At 36.2% G+C, this 20,328-nt stretch overlaps 1 protein-coding gene across 1 annotated transcript; it reads right to left on the reverse strand.

Moving 5' to 3' along the window:
• Positions 1-12,876: 12,876 nt before the first annotated feature.
• prdm13 (PR domain containing 13) lies at positions 12,877-20,024 on the reverse strand. The gene is made up of 4 exons (XM_039749943.1): positions 19,813-20,024; positions 18,224-18,355; positions 17,986-18,106; positions 12,877-15,325 (listed from the first exon to the last, which is right to left on the reverse strand). Exons 1-4 carry the CDS (start codon positions 19,951-19,953, stop codon positions 13,839-13,841), a joined length of 1,881 nt encoding a protein of 626 aa, XP_039605877.1. The 5' UTR covers positions 19,954-20,024; the 3' UTR covers positions 12,877-13,838.
• Between the last annotated feature and the right edge of the window lie 304 nt (positions 20,025-20,328).

Here is a 20,328-nt window from a genome sequence, read left to right on the forward strand (position 1 = left end):
AAGACCCAGGACACGCTGGAGGGACTATGTCTCCCGGCTGGCCTGGGAAGGCCTTGGGATTCTCCCGGAAGAGCTGGAAGAAGGGGCCGGGGAGAGGGAAGTCTGGGCCTCTCTGCTTGCTGCTGCCCCGACCAACCTCGGATAAGCGGAAGAGAATGGATGGATGGATGGATGCTTTCTCGCCGGATTTGATGAAGAAGTATTTCAAACTCCATTCCAATTACGCGAAAGAAATTATCACTAAATAAAACTTCGCAATTAGACGCTAACTGACGCCAACACCTCCTCATCGCAGCAGTCAACCACAACTGGCAAACTGTGATCAAAATAATCAAGTCTTGAACAAGCAGCAGACCATTTAAAAACTCTGCCACTAGATGACGTTATATCATCTCATTGACTGTGAACAGAAGTAGAAAAGTAAGCAGCGAATAAGGTTTTGCAATGCAGTGATCGGTTGAAAAACATAACACACTACTGCGCGCCTCTATTTTAATTCAGTAAAAACGTAACGTCCACGTAAGCGGCAGCTGATCTTGGCAGGATACACGTAAATTTTCGTAATTTTTTCTGTAGATAAAAAAGTCTCCACGGGCCGGATGAGAGGGCCTCGGCCCGCGGGCCGTAGTTTGGAGACCCCTAAGAGAAAACAAATTAGTAACATGTTATAAAAGCAAATGACAAAATAAGTTCATAATGTGTTTCTGTACTTGAAAGGATTGTTCATCTGCTCAGGTCTATAAAACATTTTGATAATTGGTTTATTTTATTTTTTATGAGACGTTTTGGAAATGTCTGTTGTGGCAGAATGAGAGCACCAACAAGTCATGGAGGTAAATAACAGGTTTAATTAACAAAAAGAGTTGTCTCTCAATTAATGGATGGAAATAGGTTGGAATTAGCTGGTCATCTGTTGGCTCAATTCACATCTCATTTTTGTTTAGGAAAACAAAATAAATTCAGAGGATGGAGTGTTTAAAACATGGCATTTAAAATGAAGGGAATAGAATTAATAGAAGAAATTGGTCCCTGATGAAGAAAGAGGCAGGAAAGAAAACTAGCAGCCACTTTGTCCCTCCAGGATTAGAGTTGGATTCCATTGATTTACAGCATTAATCCCAGTCCACAGGTTAACAGAGGTAGGTACAGTGAATAATTGTTGTATTTAAAGAGTGATGCTTGATTAATATAGAGAGCTGATGAAATATTTGTGAAATGACTAAATTCAGCCCATGTTCTTACACATTTTCATCATATCCATAATCATCCTGTTCATCTTCTTCACTATAAATTCCACTGTAGGAGTTTAACAGACTTGTTTCAGTATTTGTTACAGTATTATAAACTTATTTGTGGAATAAAGTGCTTTGTGAAGGTGCATGTTTGTCATTGACAGTGATCAAGTCCTTTAGTGTCTTACTGAGCAATGCTTTCCAGGCATGGCCAAAGTAATCACACTTTTTCACAGTAGTCAAACCCTCGCTTTTAATAATAATGGATATATATATATATATATCTTAATGAAAGGTTAATTTGTTCATTTTGTTGGTTCTCTTGTTAAATTAGATCTATAATGTCCCATATTTCTGACTTCATTCTAAGTAGTTTGTTTTTTTGATATATTCAGCAAATAGTTTCTACTCAATTATTTTAATTTGCCGAATTGCACTCTGCCTCTTGTATGTGCTCATTATGCTCTCTGCTTAGATACTTTTAAAATGGGAATGTTTCCTTTTATTAAAAACAAGATACAGGCATGTAACAAGCCTGGAGTGGAGTCATGAAGTTTATGTTTTCTCAACCTAATTCTGATCAATGCAGTTTGCAAATATTAATTAGAGGAAAATACAAACAAACTCATAAAGAATAAACAGACTATTTTGAGCCAATACACTGCAATGCTAATTCACAAATGATAAATTTTATATTCACAAACTGACTTCAGAAACTGATAATCAAAAACTGATTCTCACAAATCTGAACAGACCTTAAGATTTCCAGACACCTGAATTAATAAAATAACACTGGGAGGTCCAGTTTTTAGTTACAGGGCCTCAAAACTGTGGAATGGTCTGCCTGCTACTATAAGAGGTGTCCCTTCAGTCTCAGCTTTTAAATCCCAGCTGAAGACTCACTACTTCAGTTTAGCATATCCTGACTAGAGCTGCTGAATGACTTTTCATACTGCATCTCTGGTGTTAGTCATTAGTACTAAAATATAAGTAATATGATATTTCTAAGTTGCTACTAACCCTCGTCTATTCTGTATCTCTTCTCGGTATCTTCATGTGGCTCTTGGTGCCACTGCTCTACTGCCAAGTTGTTTGCGTGCCATTGAAATGTCGTCTCAGACAAAAAGAGTACTGGAATTATCGGGTAGAAGAGCTCTTTCATTAGACTGGCCAGCCCAGCACTGACTCTACTCAAGAATTAGCATTAGGGGAGATGTGGCTTATTGGCAAATGTCTCCAGGACTGACTGTGTCCAGCTTGTCTGATTTCTTTTGTACAATCTCTTGGTGGTTCTACAATTACGTAATGGAGAAACATTATTGTTTTTTATTTATTAGTTAGTTCCTACTTTGTTTTTGATGTATTTTAACAAATCTGTATCCTCATATGAGACAGATCTGTATATACCAAGTGGTATGTTCTATTCTTGCATTTTGCTTTGAGAGCTTTTGTGGTTCACTTGGAAAGGAGCACAGTGCAAGGAAAAAGTAGGTTGTACTATTGTATTGTATTTATGAGGTAGCAATCTAGCTCTGTGAAGAGCATTACTTGTGTTCTGTTTTGTGTATTTTATTTAACCTGTTTTTTGACACCCATTGCACGCCCAACCTACCTGAAAGGTGTTCTCTCTCTGAATTATCCCTTCCCTAGATTTGCACCATTTTTTTCCCTACACGTTTTTTTGGGGGGGAGTATTTTCTTGTCTTCTTCGGGAGTCAAGTCTGAAGTGACTGTGAAAAACCAGGGCCTATTAAAGCCCATTGAGGCATTCCTTGTATGATTTTGGGCCATGTAAGAAATACATTGTTGTTGTTAATGACAGCAGCATACTGCACATGAATTTGGACTGTGCACGCTTTTTCTGAAAATGTATTTGTTTTTCAAGTAGTATAAGTGAGTTGTTATTGCTATGTACCTTTTTTTATCGTAATTACATTCAGTTTCTAAATCTTCATTTCATGGAATGTGGGGTTCGGGTTTACTTCCTTGCACCCTCTTTGTAGTGTGCATTTCTTGGTGCCATTTATGCTTGCAGCTTTTGATTTTATTCTACTTTTTAATATTTTGTGCTGTATTGTAATTTTATTTGTTCCATAATCAGTTATGTGAGAGTGCATGCTGTAAAAATGATTTTATTTAATATAGAGGTTAATTAGTTGAACTAAGAATTAAAAATGTAATACATTTAACTGAACTAGGAATTAATATTACCTAACTACAATTCTAAACCCACTATATTGCTTCAAATTTCTCTTTCTAATGTACAAAGCCATGAATGGCTTTGTTCCCATTTACCTTACAAAGCTTATTATTTTCTGTACTGCATACCTTTTGATCACAAGACAGCTGTCTTTTTCACAATTCTGTGGATAAATAAAACTACCATAAGAGGTGAAGCCTGTAGCTACCAACATTGGAATGATGTGCCTACTCATATAAAGGCTATTCCTTTATCACAGCATGCCCTTAGAAAAGCTGCTGGTGCCACAGTTCATGTCGTGTTATAGGTGCAAATTTTTTTTTTTTTCCTAAACTGAAATTGTGACAGTGCTGCACACAGGCTAATAATAATTTTTATCTCTTCATTTTATTCTTCTCAATATACTAGTGAGGGTGCTTGATCAAGTGTCTTTCCCATGGAATGAGATATCAGAGTCAATGTGAAACACTGGAATTATATAGTGACACAACCACCACCAAACAAGCATTTGATTCCAGCTAAGCCATGGACTCTGCCCTGCACTGTAGTCTGTTGCAGGTTATTTGGGAAAGGCTTTGGCCTTCAGTGATACAAAAAATTATATTTTCCAAAGAACCTCCAGAGGATTTTGTCTCTAATATCATTTTTCACCTGGTGTTTTTCTTCTCTTTACTTTGACATTATTTTAGCAGACTTTAGATTTCTTTATTTTTTCATACATCACATTTCAGCAGTGTATTAATTTTTATTTGCTTTGATTTATATACTTATAAATTATATATATTACTCATAATGAAATTTAAAATTAGTGGTAAAGCCTTATTCATTATTCAAAACTTCAGGCACATCTGTCTGTAACTAATTACTTTATCAGTTGAAAGCTACAACTTATTCCAAAATGCAGCATTATTAAACTAGCTTGGAAAGAAAAAGTGGTTTTAAAAATGGTGAGCTCAAGCAGAGGTAGGGACAAATTACTACACAGCACTAAGCAAGAAAAGATAAGAGAAGCAAAATGACGATGCAAATATGGCACTTTAAGGGTTTTTTGAAAGAAATATAGTAAAAACTTGGTACGAAGAACAAATGGACACGTAAGGATAAGCGAAACATTTTGTGAGAAACTGAATCTTGGCAAAACTCAGTGTTTCAATTTGTACAATGTTTTAAAACGAATGCCATTTTGTATTTATTGAAATTCATGCCACTGACATGAAGAAAAAAGGTGTTTAGCTCCTATCTGGCAGAGTGTACATGGATGAATTCTCCATGCATCTCCCTGTCGTTTAGAATTTTTTCTCCACACAGGAATCCTGCCCCTGTTGTCCCATAATAACCACACCTACCACCACCCTCACCCCATTAGTATGTATGTATTGCCAGGCTATACATTTTTAGTATTGCTGTTTCACTGTTTCGTACACGTGAATCTATCTTTTGAGAAGGGCATTATTTGTCTGGCAGCCTAATCCCAAACTCAAAGGCCAGGCTTATTGGCGCCACAGGCCAAGAATGAAGTAATGACTTTTAAATAACAAAATATACACAAGACTGTCTAATTATACAAAAAGTAGGGTCTGGATACTCACGATTAAAATAATTAAATATTCTACTATTTTAAAAATATATGTTTAAAGTTCTAAGTACAAATACATGTACATTTATATTTAACTTGATCTTGTATACTTCCTTTTTGTTATTTATTTTTATTAAGTTGAGGATTCCCTATAAATACTTTAATAATACATTACATAACTGAGAATAGGTAGTGGTAGTGAAGTACCAAATTTAGGTTTATAAAGATGCACAGAACTAAATGCTGAATGGTTGGCCAGGTTCAATGCATTTGAAATGTCAGCTCATTGCTATTTACTACTATGTTGGCTCAAGTGGTTGAAGCATTAGTTGTATCAACTTTAAATGACTAGTGAGGATGCCATGAGAAAAACCTAAATATGGTGAACTTTTACTTCTGTATACTGTATATTTATTTATATTCCTCCTTCCCCATTGGCATTGATGCATTCTGGAAACTTAACATGAATTTCTGTGATATTGGTGAACTCATGGCAAAGTGAACTCTGCAAGGCTTGCTCATCACCAGTCATTGGCCTCACAAAAATAAGGGCAATGACAATTTCAAGAGATCTCACACTTCACAAATTACTGTGGAGGGCAAAGAGCTACAATAACTCAAAACTTCAAGAACTCTAGACTGATAATAAACTAATCAACAACCAGATTTCTTCTTGTAGTCAAATATAAAAACTCTTAATTATCCTTTTATCAATAAGACAGGAACCACAGACAGAGCCAAATTCCCTGTATGCATTTTTATGTACCTGCCTATATTAACACAATGAACACTCCAATAAATTGCAAGTTATGGAAATATGCTTAAATGAAGAGATCAGAAACAAAAATTTAAAAAAAAGTCATAGAATTAAACTATACAGGCAGGAGCAGCATGTTAAATAATGCCACCCGAGTACTTCCAATTCCATCCTTATATCCCTTCTAGGCATAAGATGAAACATCTGTTCCACATCCATTAAAAATTGCAATACAAACTTCACAACCCAATACTCTTACAATATAGTGCATCCATTTAACAAAAGACGAAATAATAATAAATAATATATATTATTCTTGGAAAACTTAAAATGATTAAATTGAAAAAAAACCCCAAAAAAATATTACCTAAAAACAACAAATGTTTGCTGCTTCTGTTTTTGATGTAAACACCCCAACCACATTTTTTTGTTGATTTCTGCGATTGTGAAATTGAATACGAAACTAAAGTTGGCTGTTTCACACATTCTGCACGCTTCTGTATTTCTGTGCACTCTTGGCACTTTCAAACTCTGTCCTGTAAACAAAAAGCCCCTGACTTTTGAAATAAACACACACGGTGCAAACTTAAGAGACATTTGACTGACATTTTTACTGTGTCTCACACTTTAAAAGCATTCCCAAAACTAACAAACTTTTACAAAATGACAAATCCATATATACACAATATGATATGTGAAAATCGGGAAAATGAACCCCAATGCAATGACCTGTACCTTTGAAATGCACATGTTCTCTTTTGACTCTTGGAAGTTCACTATGCAGTGATGCTGTACAAACTTGATTATGTCAGCTTTTTTTAAAATGAAAATACACCCATTTTTTTAAAGGAATAAGGTTTTTATGTAAGTATTCTGATTTCTTTATATTATTTTGTAAAAAAAAATACTGCTGCATTAAAGTGCCGGCCTTATCAAAGTGCCGTCTGAAGTGATTGCCTTGCCACCTCGTCTCAAGTGCCAGCACTGAAAGCAGGTATAACTGAATGTGAAGTCTCTTCTAACACCAGTGGAAGAAATGCAGTTGCACTGGTTTGGTCATGTCATGAAAAGGCCTAACAACAAATATCCACAAGTGAGCCAGAAGAAATCCACGTGTGAAATGGGAACATACCATGAGTGAAAATCTGTTGTAATGAGGAGGGACTTTAGCTAATGCCAGAGCTCAAGCAAAGGAAAAAAAAGGCATGACAAACTGTTTCTCGTACTTCAACAACAATGCAGAAGATGAGCAATTAATTAAGTAAATAAGAGTTTATTTCAACATAAGTGTCCACTCACATACTGGCATTCCCTATCCACACTACAGCCATATTTTCTTGTTTATTTGATGAGCTAAGGAAACTCAGTTCTCAGCTTATATTCAAGCAAACTGAAATCTAATTTTCCTGATCTAGAACACCGTTGTGAAAAAACACGATATGACTACTTTGATTTTAGGTCATGGTTGTTCATTTTTTTTATTTCCTTATAGTTTTCTTGAACTGTGAATTTAAAGGGTGATAGCGGACAACCATATATTATAGCTATTTACCAGCTATTCTAAAAAAATACTTACTTGACTACCTTGGTTCCCTATCAATTTTAGAATAATGATCAAAATTACCTTTAACATTTGATGGTGGCTTTACAGTTATTTCATTTTCTTTATACTACAGGCACATGATCAATCATCCAGTGTCGAGATGAGACACCTTGCCATTATAAAGCAGTATTATCCCTGGAAATTTTAGAAGATTTTCTGTAAATGAGCATGGGAAAGGTACTATATAAATAATCTTTATTAGCAGTAGTAGTAGTAGTAGTGGTAATAATAATAATAATAATAATAATAATAATAATAATAATAGATAAACAGAATCCAAGGCAATCTAAATTCTAAAAGCTAGTTTTTCTTGTATTCACTCTCCAGAAACTCCTGAAATAAGTCTTTGACCTCATTCTTGCTTAGTCCAACCACTTAGTTCACTTCTGTAAATTAATGGAATTAAATAAAATATATACTTCGAGCTATTTTTTGTCTTACTCTCTTTTTTCTTGTTCAGTGTGAGTTATCTAATCTTGCACACATCTACACTCTGTCTTGATTTCTTAATAAACCAATAAAACAGGTGACCTTGGAGAACAATACACACAAACACATTTATAACACCCCTTACTGGAATACCACTGAGGAACAGGTTCAGAGATGTGACATTATGCTTCCCATTATGAAGCAAGTTTCTGGTGTTCTGCTTGCCAAATGAAGCCATTTCATTTACAATCCACATGCCCTTCAGTCAGTGAGTGCTAAAAATATGCCTGGTAAACAACTGCATACTGTAAATATTCAGATGTCTTTAGTCTGCTGGAGAGGAAGCTCACTAAAATAATTGGACTACTGCTCACAGAAAATCAGACTGGTCCAATCATTAAAATCATTAAAATGTACAGTAATTGCAGCTAAGAACACATACATTTACAAAATCAAGTAACCAATTCAAAATTGTGCATCATTTTGAATGATCCATCCATTTTTAAACTTGCTTATCCAGGTCATGGTATCAAAGAGCTGATATGTGTAATGGTGGGATATTGGAAGCCAGCCACCTTATGCTCTCACCATCCTTATGCCAACCCCGATATTGATTCACTGTGAACCAATTCAGAACTGTCAAAAACTAAACTAACTTGCACTCCTTCCTTTTTCGAGATGTGGTGAGAAATTCATATGCTGTATACATGTCTGTATATATCTAGACTTGTAAAAGTATCCTGAAAATGGAATAATTCTAGTGTTTGACTAAATAACTAATTCTACACCTAAAAAATTGTTCTTAGTTTTATTTCAAAACAGTGAAACTCAAAATTAGCCTTTAAGTTTGACACTGTCTTACCTTAGAAAACAAAATAAGAAAAAAATAAAACAAGTTGTCTGCATAAGTATTCAATCCTAACATTTTCAATTTCTGTAGACCAACTGCTTGCAGCAGTAACATCTTTAAATCTTTTGGGGTAGACACATATACATACCGGCTTTGCACACAGTTTGAGAACCATTTTGGTCCATTCCTCCAGGCTAGTTTTCTCCAGGTTGTTCATGTTACTTGGACAATGTTTGTACACCATAATATTCAAATACTACCACAGAGTGACTCAAATGATTTGGGCTTTGACTGGGCCGTGGTAAGACATTCCTCCTGTTATCCTTGAGTCAGTCAGAGATTACTTTGGTCTTGTGTTTGGGGATCATTGTCCGCTGAAAGATACCTATTGAGAAAGTTCCAGGATTTGCAATACTAAAGTAAGTGCTCTGGAATTATTTTCTTATATTATTCACTGGGTGTTCTTCCTTTTGTTTTAATCAGATGTCCAGTCTCTACTGTTGAAATGTTAACACCACCACACATTATTGTAAAAATGTGTGAAGGGTTACATTTGAAGTACATTCAATATATTTATCTGAACTTCAGTCAAACTCTATCTTGATCTTACCTGATCACAAATCCTTTTCCCAGATGTCAAGAGGGTCACGTTTCATACTTTTGTGGCCAACTCCATTCATATTTTCATACAGTTCTTTTTTAATGATGGCTTCTTTGGTACCACACTCTTTTGTAAGCCACTGTTAATCAAGGTTCTTTATGTGAATGGCTGGTGCTGCTAACTCGAATCTTGGCAAATTAACTCTGTCTCCTTCAAGGTAATTGTTGGCATCTCTATGGCTGCTTACTCAAGTCTCCTTCTTGCTTGGTGATTTGATGTAGCTCCCCCTTCCTGAGAACTGAACCAACAGTGGTCACTGAGACATCCAACACATGAATATTATTTTTCCTAATTTATTTTTTTGTGGTTTTATTATTTAACTTGTAAATGATGTGGAATACTCTTTAGTCTTCAGTTTCAATAATGCCCTTCAGATTCAGAGCTTGAATAATGATTCTTTAACTGCATTCTTTTAATCCAGAAAATGTGGCAGTTATTTAATGATTCACTAGTGGTGGTCAAGGCAATTGTCTTAAACTTAGAGCTCCACAACACTGGGATTAAATAATTATGTAGACAGCAGAGTTCCTTTATTTTTTTTCTTTTAGCTCTTATGACTTTTTAACTTAAATCAATATATTAAAAAAAGAATTCTGAATGTTAATATTGTATGAAACACAAATTCAATGTGTTCCTTAATTCAGCCTCCTAAAATGTGAAGAGGAGGGTTATGGGGGAATTGGTAGATGTCAAATATTTCGCTATTTCCTAAATTTTGAAGTGAATTTCTTTAAGAAAAATCATTCTAAATGTCCACTGATTGAGAGACTTGACCTTTGCATCTGTGCGCGTTATTATGAATGTAGATTTGATGTTGCATATATTGTAAGCATGTGTTTAAAAAGTGTAAGCATAGCCAGGTAGGTTCCTTGTCACCATACAGTGGTTTGAGCTGCTGCTGCTTCACAGGTCCTGCAGACCTTGCTAGATTTCCACACAAAGTCCACGTGGAGTTACCACGTTCTTCTCCTTTCAAAGTGTCTCCGGATACACCGGTTTGACATCTTCTTTCCAAAGACACCCGTTAGCAATAAATGTGGCTCCTGTAAAGAATAGGACATTAGCTTGCACTAAAATGCGGTTTCATGGCCCATCCACAAGACGTAGGTTAACAAAGGATGGATGGATGTTCACGATCTACAGTCGTTTGGATACTGACAGGTAAACCTTCAGGATACAGGCTGTAATCCCGATCACCAGTCGAACTTTCCGTAGACCAGCGAATATACATGAAAATCTACAAATTAACAATACACTATGACGAATGATAAAAAGTGTCACAATTTATTTTATTTTTAGAGTTTCATTTAAATAGTTTCATCGGTGTAAATAAATAAGAAAGGTGTTTTATATCCAGTTAACCGATTTCGTTGTGTTTGCTGGGATAAACTTAAGTTGAAAACCGTACTATTTACTAAATTCATTACAGTATAGCTGTTTGGGATGTCTGTGATTTAACAATAGATAAGAATTTATATTTGGATAGTACCAGGTACATATTTCTAACTTGCAATATGAAAAAGGAATATTACGAAAGAATTATTAATTAAAATGACCCATGTTTGCGAAACAAATTTGACGCCTTCGGTTAAAGTCTAAACAAGAACTGTTGTTGTCTAAGAATTACAAACTGTCCACATCCAACCGTAACTTCCGTTAGATTGTTAGCTTACTGTCTGTAACCTCACAAGAATGGGGTCATTACGGTCCTGCTTAGTAAACTCACTGTAACTTAATAGCCCAGTGCGCCTCAGATGATGGCTCGGGGTTCCTAAAGATTTTTATCTGGCCTTTTGTCTGTTTGTCAGGATAAACTTGAACCTGACCTTGACATTTATCTTTCACGGTACATTTTGTTTTTTACGCCTCGCTAAAGTTTTCGTCGTTTACCTTGGCTGTGCTGTGAATAAATCAATGAATATTTATGTTTATAGTTTTTGTTTTAGGGTTTATGATAATAATATAAATAATAATAATAATAATACAGAGCAATACATATAATGATCGTTTAAAATCGTTTCATTCTGCACAGCAGTTCTTCTCATTAGCAAATGTGATCGTAGATTTACTGGTTATTTCACTGGAGCCTACTTAAGAAACCGTGAATATTAAAAATTTAGCAAACTGTAAAACCATGGTTAATTAAGATAACTCAAATAAACGGTGAGACGGACCTTCCTGGGCAACTCGAGCAAGGCGGTGCTCAACGCTGTCCGTGAGGCGCGAGCTGGACTGACATATTACTTCACTCAGGACATTTCCCGTGCCTTGGACTTCTTGTTAAACATCGCCCAGATTTATTGCATCATTTTTCAATGAAGACTATTGAAGCATTCAGTCTGGCAAAGATAACATGAACCGTAAATGCTTAAACAGGCGACACACACTTTTCTCACGTAAATATTAGAAGAGGTGGATGATTTTTTTTTTCTTTGTGTCCTTGAAGGTATTTCAGCTCTAACGACCTTTTTTTTTTTGTCTTCTTTAAATACTAAGCATGTTGATGTGTACGTAATCGTATACAACATCCTGACAAATTAGAAACATACAAATATCAAGAACTGAAAAATAAACGTCGGAAGATGTTCATTCTTTGTGTAATATTGTTTATAACTAGTAATTCGATCATTTTGAAGGCCGCCGACATGAATCAACAGCGAGAGATGGGTCAGAACGTAGCAATCTTAAAAAATATACAATATATATAGATCCTTCCGGTATGAAGCATTCTTAGGGGTACGTTGCTTTGAGTTTCTTTCGAGCTACTTGCTGCTAATGACGCTACATAAAAATTGATTGATTGATTGATTGATTGTATAACTCTTCGGTATCCCACTTTGTATTGCAGCCCCATGATATTAACGTATCTGCCACTGCTGCAAAACATTTTAATGACGCTAGTATTTCAAAATCATCGCGAGATTCTAAAGAGAATAGGAAGGTCCTCAGTCTTAGAGTATCATTACTGTTTAATTTTCAAACCTATATTACGGTTTTGCGTGTCTGAAGCACCGTATTCGTTTATCCTTGCAGTTATATTTTGCGTTGGAATGTTTGATCCGAACTACATTTAACAGAAAAGTCGCCTCTGTCTGAATCTTTAATCCAAATACCTTAACGTCTGCCAGCCCACCGGCAGAGCTGGTGTACAAACTCGAGCTACTGTTTGGCTCTGCTCAGTGCGACGTGGTGACGACGTCTCAGCACCTGTAACGGGTTCATCTGTCCATCCACCTATGGCTGCTTGAGAATTTAGTACATACTGCGCCAGGTACAGTCATATATATTGTATTGTCCTGGAAACTGACACTGGATTTAAAGAGCCACCACTTTTAAAAAATGACTGAAAATAAGCACCTTTAAAGAAATTAACATTTACCGATGTATCGGTTTACGGATTTCTGCTCTTGTTTAATTGTATTTGGGTAGACTAATGAATAGCACAAACAAGTTGCCAATGCAGACTTTTCTAGCAATTGAAGGAATGGAGTGACGTGGGTGAACGTAAATGCAGTTTGAGCTATAAGGTACTTTTGATATTGCACTAAAACCAAAACACAACCAGGTTTGTATGAACATTTATTTAAAAAAAACAGACAACGTATTTGACTTGAGGAAAAGACAGTTTAGTTTACAAAGCCCATCATAAACAAACGTTTTCCACATGTACTTCTAAACAAACTTTCAGCTACATAGAATTGCGTGCTTAAAATAATCATGCTCTTCACGTGTACCTAATTTACAGAGATCAAACTATTGCCTCAGGTAAGTAAAATGCGCCACAGACCAACATTTATTGCATGATTCTTGTTAACTGAATATTCCGACAGCCTCAAGAGGAAGTAAGCAAAGGCTGCGACCGTTAAATCAAAAATTACGTTAAAAATAGGTGGTTTTAAGAGCGGCGCTCTGACCAAACGAATTCAGTGGACACCCCCGGTTAATCTCAAATGTAAGATGTCGTAACCGGCTTTCTGAATAAAAGGCACACTTTTGGAAAGGAAATGAACACGCTTTTGGATTGGATTGTAGGCTATTGCAAAACCGATTCTACTTTGATAGCCAATAAAATATTTCAAGACTTAGTAGAACTAAGATGTTGCACATGGGCTTCATTTAAAACACAGTAATTGGACACTTCACATCTGAATGCAAATAATTAGCAATGCAAACGCCTTCAGTTTTATAAGAAGTAGAATTCAAGTTGGCTTTCGATTTCTTGAGAAAAGGTCTTAAGTTATTGAAATGAATACCGCGCTTACAGCTTTCTTTTTACATGTACTGCACATCGAAACACAATTTACGAATGGAAACATATACCACTGTTTTAATAAAATTCGAGTTTATAAATATATAATACAATCAAAAATAAGATATTTTAGCGTAAGTAATTGTTGCAGAGGCACTTTCCCAACTCTTTCTTTACAGCTTCGGGGTTCTCCTTTGCTTAAACACATAAATAATGCTTTCATTTCATTACATCGAGTCTATAAATAATTGTCAAGTATAACCTGGAAGTCATTTATTTATCTAGTGTCCATTGTTCTTGCTTGATTCCTGATCACTTTGATCGTCGGTGTAACAAACATCAACATCGCTGTCGTTGCTGTTGTCGCTTTTTTGCTCCTGATCTTGAAAAATGTTTTCCATTTTATCGTCCATCTTTTTAATGGACTGCCCCGGGTGTCTAGATTTCACATGCCGCTCGAGGTCTCTCCGACGAACTAAAACTTTGCCGCAGAATTCACAGCGATACGGGGTGTTTCCTTCCGCGTGGAGGCGGATATGTTTGTTAAGGTTGCTGGGATCCCCAAAAGGCCGGAAGCACACTTTGCACTTTAAAGGCTTGTAACCTGTATGAGTTCGCATGTGTATTTTCAAGCCGTATTTGCGAGAGTACAGTTTTCCGCAATACAGACAGAGGTGCCCCTTTTTGGGCTTGCCAGAGCTTGAGGTTGCGCTGGGCATAGCATCGAGTCGTGCCCGGTTTTTCTCAACTGCTATTTCAGACAGCTGCTGTGTGTGCATGGCGATCTCTCTGTCTATGTTCGTGATTGAGCTCAGGTCTGGGTTAAGTGCTGGAGTTCCAAAGTAGGACACCGAATCTGGGTACTTGATTAAATTGCTGAAGTGAAACTTAAGAGGGTAGTATGGGGAACTGTAGAGCAGCTCCCCGTTATAGACCGTGAAGGGCATAATGGGGATGTTACATTCTCCACTGTACGGTTTGACTCCATCAAACTGGGGAATCGAGAACCTCTCAAAATGCAAACCGGATGAAATCTGCGAGTAGCGAGATGGAGACAGCCCCGGGGGCAGCCGGCTATCAACGTGTTTAAATGCCGACGTCTCCTCAAAATGTGGAAAAACAGGAAAGCCCCTAATAGAATTGTTGCAGGGCAAAACTGGCGACGAGGCCTCAATGGGGTGGACACATTTGGATGTGTGGTTGCCCGCTATGGTATCAGTCACTGAGCGCGATGTCTTAATGTTTCCCAGAAGTTTACTAAATCCAAGACCATTCGGCTTGACGTTATTGTCATCTCTGGGTAAGTCCGATGGAGGGACCTTGGATAGCCCCGTAGGCTTAAAAGCTGAGCGGATTCCAGGATGGAACCCCATTGTGTTCAGCACTGACGAAGCACCTCCGCCCAAACCAAGGAGATGACTAGGATTTCTTGCGGAGCTCACACTCATGTCTAATGCCCTGTCCTGTTCTTCTGATCCAGACGTTTTCTTAATTATTCCGGATTTGCTTAAAAACGGCGATGACGATGCTGTCCTCTTGCCATGGTCCAATGTTGCAGAGTTCTGGTTATGGCCGTTTCTTAAATGACCGACTGTGTTTATGTCCGTTGATTTGGGAGATCGACTGTAGCTTTCGGTGTTTCGGCTCGGCTCATTAGCTAGATAGCCTCGGCCATTCGTCAGTGAGCACTGAAAGTGAATGTGTGCCTTCAGAGTATTGGGAAACTTGAATATTCTCCAACAGTACCAACAGATGTACCTTTCTTCACCTAAAAATGAATAAAAGATGAAACGAGTTACGCAAAATTATATCTTTTAATTCTCAGACATGGACATTTCTGTGTGCAAGAACGTTTGGCTTTGGAAACTATTCAGCCATTTATACCAGATTCCATTGCATTTAATAGTAACATTTTGCCATATAGTATCCTACAAGACTTGCTTTTCGGTATGTTTTTGCCATCTTTGGTACTGTTAAAACTAAGATACATTTTATATACTGGTTTGTAATTCCAATTTAAATAATATATGAAGTTATATAAGTAAAGCATTTGTAAAGGTCTAAGTGATAACAGATGTAAATCTCTAAATGACCTTTTTTCTCAGAAAATGTCATTTTATGGCAGAGAGATAAGAATCTCTTCAGATATCAGTTTCTCACCTCTGGATGATCTATCATGGCCGCACTTAAACGTGCTGCAGCCCAACGGTCTCGTTATTCATCTATCCACCGTTTTATCACAGTTTCATAGCGAGTACAGTCTACCCTTGCAACGCTTGGCACATCAGAAAGCACTCGTGGTGGGACAGTTTAAAATCGCTTTTAACCAAATATAACAAAGGGCGTATTAAAATGTATTAAAAAGAGTCGTCCAGACCGGTGACAAAGAGTGCAGGGCTGGCGATTGAACCCAGATCCCTGCCAGTATGAGACCTCAGGGCCCTTGTTATTGTATATCTGTTAACGCATCGTATATACCGTGCGTGTTTGTACGTTAAGCACTGGTCTAGAAATCCACAAATGAGCAAGGCCAATCTGGCCCAGAGCAGCAGTCCATTGATGCACTATTGCTTTTCCGTGGAAGTGATAACAGCTGTTGCTTGAAATCGCAGGGCACTGAAGACAATGCAGTTGGCCCATCTGTTGATGGGAAAGAATAGGAAGCGTATGTCAAGGATCCCAGCTATACTGGCCCAAGAACAGTATTTATAGCAAAGAAAACTCGTTACAAATCCATGCAATATACGCGCTATATAAGCATTACCATTCATTTAAATAACAATACCCTTTGTGACATTAAGTTACCGTAAAACACGCTTCTAATTTATGAGTTTGAAATCAAGCGAATTACAGAACATTAATTGCAAATTAGCTTTTTATACGTATTTATTCGGTTTTCTACTACGGCTACATAACTGACAGGTATTAATAGACTAAGCATTTGTCTTATGAGCAATTTCGATTAGTCCACTGAATAGCAGATCCTTCAATTTAATTTTAATACGTTATCAGCATCCTAGTAGTAGGATAGTCCCACTGAGAATGCGAAAAAACGCACCTAGTAAGCATTCCAAAGTATTACATGTAGCGGCTTCAATTTTACAAGGAGAATAAAGACAGCTTTAAGCGTTTTAACAAGTTGGCGAATTACAGTGTCCATAATAGGAAGCTACTGAAAGCTCTGCTAGTAAAGCCGAAAGTGAACTTTTTTTTTTACTTATTGCCATTAGGGGAGTGTCTAGTAAATCCTTCATATAGATCCTTTAGAAGCTTTAACTAGTATTCTTTTCTGTAATCCTATTAACCTAAAATTTCCCCGTATTAGTGTCACGTAACTAAGTAGGATTCAAGCTAGAAATCCTTTATTTTTCTCCACCCTTTAGTCATTTTAGCAAATGATTTGCCATTTTTCCCTGGCGTATCTGAACAGAGCGTTTTAACGCAATTAAATCGTCATTTAAAAAAATAATTACATAACATGGTGTATACGCCGAATCCCTCAATAATCGATTATTTAATATTATCACTCTGTAATGTTTGATTTAGGTCTGGGCGCTCAAAAAACATAACAAGAGTGTGTTATGTTAAAATACTCTTTTTTAATGATTAACGCTAGTTAACGTAATCGGCATTTAAGCAATCATTAAATAAGCGCGTTTGAGATCGATGAGAAACTGACATTAATGTCATTAATTATTATTTCTTTTTTCACAAAATTATGAACACTAATCCCGATTATTACATACTTATATATATATATATATATATATATATATATATATATATATATATATATATATATATATATATATATATATATATATAACGTTCAGAATTCTTTAAACGAATACAGGAAAAGTAGTAATTTAAAAATAGTGTTACTTGTCTTTCATCCGTTTGCAAATCTCAAGCACATTTTTGGCACATATTGTTTATGTAAATTATAATACTGTATATCTGACAAGTTTAACGAATAGGCTGTTTGTTGCCTTTTAATTGAGCACAATCTATAATAACTACTATATAATTGAACATTTAGATATTGACAGACTTGTAAAAATCAACTCAAGCATGGATGTAATAATAATAATAATAATAATAATAATAATAATAATAATAATAATAATGAATGACTCCACAGTATATAAAATATTTGAATACTTGGAATTAATGAATTAATATGTTTAGTTAATAAAGATAAAGCGTTGAAAGAATAGTTATATAAAATGGTTTGTAAAAGGTATTGGCATACATATATCTTTGACTCCTCACATCACACAGCAATGCAATTACTTTGTAATTATCATACTTAGGTACTTGTATTCATTAGATGTTTGAGCGCAGGCGCCCTTACATTTAATAGATATTTTTTTATTTCAATAAGTATTTCTGCTCAGAATATAGAATTGTATCAAGAACGAACTGTACCTTTTTCATCATGAGTTGGCGTAGCAGTAGTTGGAATGTCAAACCACTGAGCCAGTGTGTTGGAGTACCACACCGCTAGCTCCTCTCCCAATTGAATTTCTCTTAGTGTTCTATAAAATACCTGTTTTAAAAAAGAAACAATTAGAATGGAATGTAAATAAATGCTTAAAATAAACCTCTATTACCTTCTGTTGCGTGAAATAGTAGGAAAAAACATGTATGTGTATATAAATATTACCTGTCCTCCGGGAAGATCTGCTATGGCTTCGAGGTTCTGTTCTTGACTGTTTCTTGCGGCACGAATTAACCCTATCCACTCCGGGACGGTACTGCCAGTTTCGTCCACAAAGTCCCCCCTTAGCAGTCGCACCTATTCAAAGCAGATCCCCAATTAGATTATGTATTTTGACCCACAAACATCACCCAGATCCCCCACCCACCTAACATCGTGTCACTAACAACCTCCACTCCTCCCCCTTTACGCCTTCCTAGAACCACTGCTAGCAGATTTCTTGGCCTTGGTATTCAGCGGTACACTTGCATTTAACATTCTACTGTACATTGTGTACACAGAGATATGACAAAATGAAAACATCTTAAAATAAAAGTGCGGGGTGTTCTGGTGTTGTATCGCCGAAACTTTACAAAATCGTTTTCTTTGGACTCCACAGTGGAAAACACGGTATTGACAAAGTCTTGGAAGGTTTTAAACTTAATTCGATGCATTTTAAAGCAAACATATTTAAAGACCAGAAAGTGGTATTTTTACTGCAAGAGTAAATCTGTTGCAAACGGCAGTTATCTCATTGCCATTATTTCTCGTGGGAATTGGGTAATAGGACAGGTGTATGGCAAAACACCTCGCAATTAAAACGGGAATAAGAGCATCAACAAAGTAGAGGAAAGCATAAATTTTGAAACAATAAATGATTAAACATACAAACTATGTATTAAAATGCTTACAAACAAATATAGACGTGTCTGCAGTGAATATTGGTTCATAAAATAAACAAGTGATGAATAGATGGGTATTTCAGCGTACAGTTAAAATTCTGCACGCGTACAGTTAAAATTTTACCGAAAATAAAAATAAGGATATTAAAAAAGATCATTTCCATTATTTCGTTTTTATAATTCATAATGATTAGAAAATGAAACATCAAATTAATTTCCTTTCCAAAAACTATTAATAAAACAGCTTAAATCTTAAAATAAAATTAGAACGGGCAACATGTTTCCAGTTTCTGCTTGTTTTATGAATAATTTGTATATTGATTTTAGTATTTTGAGTATGGAATTTAAAAAGCAAGATCAAATTACAATTGATCCATAGAATAAAAGCTGCAATTATAATGTTTCCGTATGCTGAAAAGGTAAACTTTTCAAAACATTTAAAAAAATACAAATTGAAACGGTTTATTAAAAATGAATTTTTCAATGAAACTCTTCAGGCTACGTTGATTTTCCAATTCGAGGTCTTCCCTATAATAAATCAACTGTTCCGAAACTGACAACGCTAGGCAATTAATACCTTTGCCATATTGATAAAATTTGACAGGTCGTACAATTAATTGTAACAAAACGGATAATTAGTTTGCTTTTACCTGAAAGTAATTCAGATTTTTAAATCTAATAAATTTAATAATTGCATTATTTTACCTATATTAATAAATCGGAATCAAACAGATTTAGGGAATAACCCTGCAGTTTTCGTTCTATGCCAATTGATGCATTTTCCAAAACAGAGAGATATTTAAAATAAAGTTAACTAGAAGTAAATTATCAGCCAGATTTTCGAAACTGAAAAAAAAAGTTAAATAGATTTACCTTTTTCTTAACTCCAGGTTCTCTGCGGTCCGTCATGTATTTGCCAAGTTTAAAATTCCCAGGTACCGGCCCAAACCTCAGCCCGGCTGGGATGATGCTCTCCGCGCACACGCTAATGGCCGGAGACCTGGCTGTTAGCATGTTGGCTCAGATAAGAAAATAATCAGAACGAGGAAGACCAAACAAGGATGGACTGATTGAGACGGACTGAGACAGAGAGATGAAGACAGGCTTATCTCCGCCTGCAAAATGACGCGACTGTGTATGTGCGCCGGCTTTTCAACTGGAACAGGAGGGTACCCCTTGGCACATTAACGCACTAGGGCGCACAGTTCGGTGAGAGAGTTTGGCTCTTTTAGCAGCTGCAGAGATTTTTCCAAGAGGGTCACATGGAGACTTTCCCTAACCCTACTGCATAATGAACTGTTCGAAATGGTCAGAAAACAATGGGCCAGGCGACCTTCCCATTCCTAAAATCCAATTTGTCAAGGGCAAAGAAAAGGATCAGATGAATCA

Source organism: Polypterus senegalus, chromosome 3 (assembly GCF_016835505.1).
Source record: "Polypterus senegalus isolate Bchr_013 chromosome 3, ASM1683550v1, whole genome shotgun sequence".
In the NCBI taxonomy this organism is placed as follows: domain Eukaryota; kingdom Metazoa; phylum Chordata; class Cladistia; order Polypteriformes; family Polypteridae; genus Polypterus; species Polypterus senegalus.